At 39.3% G+C, this 3973-nt stretch overlaps 1 protein-coding gene across 1 annotated transcript; it reads right to left on the bottom strand.

The window, feature by feature from the left end:
* Window positions 1-1502: 1502 nt before the first annotated feature.
* Window positions 1503-3401, bottom strand: LOC104956646 (alpha-2A adrenergic receptor). The gene is made up of 2 exons (XM_010784165.1): window positions 3261-3401; window positions 1503-3034 (listed from the first exon to the last, which is right to left on the bottom strand). The coding sequence occupies exon 2, from the start codon at window positions 2889-2891 to the stop codon at window positions 1701-1703; it is 1191 nt and encodes a 396-aa protein (XP_010782467.1). The 5' UTR covers window positions 2892-3034; window positions 3261-3401; the 3' UTR covers window positions 1503-1700.
* Between the last annotated feature and the right edge of the window lie 572 nt (window positions 3402-3973).

Genomic DNA, 3973 nt, shown 5'->3' with positions numbered 1-3973 from the left:
AGAATGCATTCAGATAGTAATGAGTGCACTTTAATCTTTCAGGACATATTCATGTGCCAAGGAGAAACATCTGAAGGATTTTTGTCTGGCTAATGTTTTATGGTACTAAATGTTACAACATGTTGATTGATAAGCTTTAGTATAAAGCTAGAAAGTTTGTTTATTTGCAGTCCTCGTAAGTGCTGCAATGGCAGGGCTTTTCCTGTACAGTTTTACACATATTGATACCATCTGTCAGAATCCTAACAAAGTGCTGCGAGGATTTTACAACCACCCGGGAATAGATTTATCCTGCATGGATTCTCATTGCCACAAAGCCACAAATACCACTGCTTTCTAATATTTCTCGTGTCAAATTGTTCGTGGGAACTCTATTAGCAAAACTGTACAATCTATGGTTTACCATTTGTGGTGAGAAAGGATGTTGTATTTTAAGACTCTGAGACATGTTTCGAATCCAAACATGTGTACCACAGGAAACTCAAAACACCAGAGTCCCAAAAGTCATGGGAATCACTCGATGTGAGCAGTCCAGCGTGTAAACGTGTGGTACAGTAAGTTGAAGGAATGGATAGTGCGTTGACGTTTTCCAGGTTCACAGACTGATAATGGTCTAAATGTCTATTTGTTAAAGTAAAGTGGATATAAAGATCTGCTGTTAACAGTGTGCTAAAAAAGGAGAAGAGACCGCATGTTGAACAAGCAGAACACCACGTTGATAAGCTTGTGTGGATATTAGCCTTGCAGTGTAATTTGCCGCAGCCACTCATATTTCTATCGCTGCACGCTTTGTGTTTGACTCCAGGGGAAGATTTAATAATATCCTGATATGAAGGGCTATAATTCAAGACAGACTCCATTCAATATTGTCGCGCCACCCGTACCTCCCAGGCGTAATTTATTTTCATATAATTGTCATGTTCATCTGCTTGTTAGGAGTGAAGGAGATGGTTAGTCAGATAGGAATACTATATGTTATGGTACAATATGCTTTTATTTGCCTTTGCTAAAGTTTGTACTATTATGCAAAGATGATACTGCAGCATTTACAATTGTGCACTTTTCTGTATGCTTTTTGTTTCATTATGATGGTAATTCACAGAGAGGTAAACGGTCCAAAAAGCATGCATAGCTTCTCAACATTTCTCCGGCAGAGTAATTGCTGATTAAGTTATCTGTCATAATGAAATTATTGTCCATGCTTGTTTATAAACTAGTGCCGTTATAGTGGATGTTTTTTCGTAGCATATTACACCATTGTTTCCCTATCACCATTTTTCTTGTTCTGAATCTTTCTCTTTTCTAACTCACACTGTCAGTCCGTCTTTAAAGCATTAAGAGTTTAAAGCGTTAAGACCCAAAACATGAAAAATATCTAAAGGTTGACTGAATACTGTTACAAATGCATGTAGAAAATGTATCATCCATGTTGTCACAATTGTACAATGTAAACTCAAAAGTTGTCATATTATAATACTAGCTGTGAAACACTTCACATAAGGTATTTGGCATGATTTTAATATTACAGATATTTACTGATGTGGTAATACACAACATGTTAAAACACAATGGCAAAACATGCTTCTTTTCACATTTTTCGTATATTCCATAAATATCTGTGTAAAATGTACACTTATCTGAGCTTAGGTACAGATGACCAAACATGCTGTATTTTAAAATGCATACATAAAAAATCCTATTTATAAACGTACTCTGTTCCTTTTACACAGGATCTTTTTAAAAGACCTCCTAAAGTCATTATTGAATATGGTGTAAATAAGAGGGTTTAGTGAGCTGTTGCAGTAACCGAACCAGAAGAACATTTTGAACAGTGTCTCTGGGACACAGCAGGCGTCACACACAGCTGTGAGCGAGTACGTGAAGAAAAAGGGGAACCAGCAAAGAACAAACACTCCCATGACCACAGCCAGAACAAATGTGAAGCGCCTCTCTCTGTACTGCCTCCCTTTCCACTTGCTCGGACCCACGCAGGGCTGCGCCTCTGGCTTCAGAGAGGTTTCCCCCGGCTTCACCTGAGCCCCTTTGGCTGTTCTCACACAACTCCCCTTCTTCCGGTAACATAGGACAGTGTCATTCCCATCAGACGAGGATGGTTCCTCCTCCAGATCTAGCCCGTTGATCTCTGCTCCGTTCCCCTCTTCCTCCTCCCTCTCTTCTCCGTCTTTTCTCTCCAAACCACACTTTGCATCTTCTGTGTTTCCGAATCCTCTCTGCCTTTCACCTGGCGGGGTTCTGGTTCTTTTCTTGGCAATCAGGTATATTCTAACATACACCATGATCATGATGACACATGGTGCAAAGAAAGAGGCAGTGCTGGAGAATATGATGTACCATTTCTCCTCATTAATTTTACATTCGGGACGATCTTCTTTCCCCTCGTCCTTCTTCATTGTGATAAGTGGAGGGAAGGATATAATAGCCGCCAGTACCCAAACTACGATGACTGTGCATTTAATCCTGCGCGGCGTCCTTCTCAGGTTGTACTCGATGGCTTGAGAGACAGACCAGTATCTGTCCAGGCTGATGGCACACAGGTGAACGATGGACGAGGTGCAGAAGAGCACGTCCAAAGCCAGGTGGATTTCACACCATACTTTCCCAAAGTGCCAGTAACCCATCAGTTCATTGGCTAAAGAAAAAGGCATCACTGAGGTGGCAACCAGAATGTCCGCACATGCCAGAGAGACTAAAAACAAGTTCTGAGGCGCTCTCAGGGCTCGGCTGGTGATCACAGCAATCACCACCATGACATTGCCAAACACAGTTAGCAGGATGAGGATACCCACTAGGATGGTTAAAGGCACAGAGGTCTGCACAGTATAAGGGTGCCTGCCAGTCTCATTTCCACTGGTTAAGTTAAGACAACCCATAGCTGGGGTGTCGAAGATATTGTCCCAACAGTGGAAGCTGTGCTTGCCAGTAGTATGTTGATATTATCCATTCAACAATACAGCCTCAGAGAATTCAGTCTTTTCATTTTCTTCACTTGGAGATTTTCTTTTCCTCTTTTTCACTGAGAAAAAAAGACACCAACCAACAGAGAAAAATTATGAGAATGTCTCTTTGTATTACAAAAGACCAATAAACCAACAATGAAAGGAATAAAAATAACTGATGTATTCCCAGTTTCCCACATAAGATGATGATGATTTTTAAAATAGATCTAACCTTTTAAAAAGAAAATCTTTACCCAGCAACATTTTTAGCATAGCAAAGTACAAATCATAATACAGACTTACATTCCAGATAGTGCCGGCTCAGGGAGATCCTGTCATCTGCTGTGGGTAAAGTGGAGAGTTCTTCTTTTTATATGGGCTTGATCTGACGCTGAGCATCTGTGATGCCGGCTCCACTTCAGTGAGATCGGGAATGGGCGGAGTTCATCTGCTAGTGGAGATTTAAAAGCAATTTGTTGTTGCTCCCAGACCCTGAAACCATTAGCTGATTATGGCATTAATAATATATTTGATTTATAGAAGTAATATCTGTAGTTTATTCAATTACAATAGATTAAGATAACACTCTTTATGGTTTATCTGTTCTACTTTATTAACAAATTGTTGAGGTATATCCTGAGAGAAAAATAACTGGAAATAAAATCTGAATCAGTAGAGAGATCGCAGCCTTTAACTAAAGAGATCACTCACTAGAGCAGTACATTTACAGTAATAAAAAAGGTAGCTTGACACATTTTGTTTTTCCAAGGACATAGTGAATACATCACCTAGTATCGAGTATTTGATACACAAATATAATGTGTTTTCCTGTCTTGTGCTGTGCAACATAATGCTTCAATATGACATTTATTGGGAATTTTAATTATTTTTGTGTGCCTGATTTTGGATACACTGATGTCATCATTTTTGATTGTGGTAGCTTACAATTACTGTGACATTATGCCTTAAAATAATAACAACTATTCTTTTAAAAGTGTTTTTATCTCTGGAGCATT

Source organism: Notothenia coriiceps, unplaced genomic scaffold (genome assembly GCF_000735185.1).
Source record: "Notothenia coriiceps isolate Sejong01 unplaced genomic scaffold, NC01 NC01_scaffold00026225, whole genome shotgun sequence".
Classification (NCBI taxonomy): domain Eukaryota; kingdom Metazoa; phylum Chordata; class Actinopteri; order Perciformes; family Nototheniidae; genus Notothenia; species Notothenia coriiceps.
Note: the sequence above shows the minus strand (reverse complement) of the source record. Positions and strands in the feature narration are given on the sequence as shown.

Coding starts and splice junctions, on each gene's coding strand:
- LOC104956646 (XM_010784165.1), bottom strand. CDS start 2,891: ATGGGTTGTCTTAACTTAACCAGTGGAAATGAGACTGGCAGGCACCCT.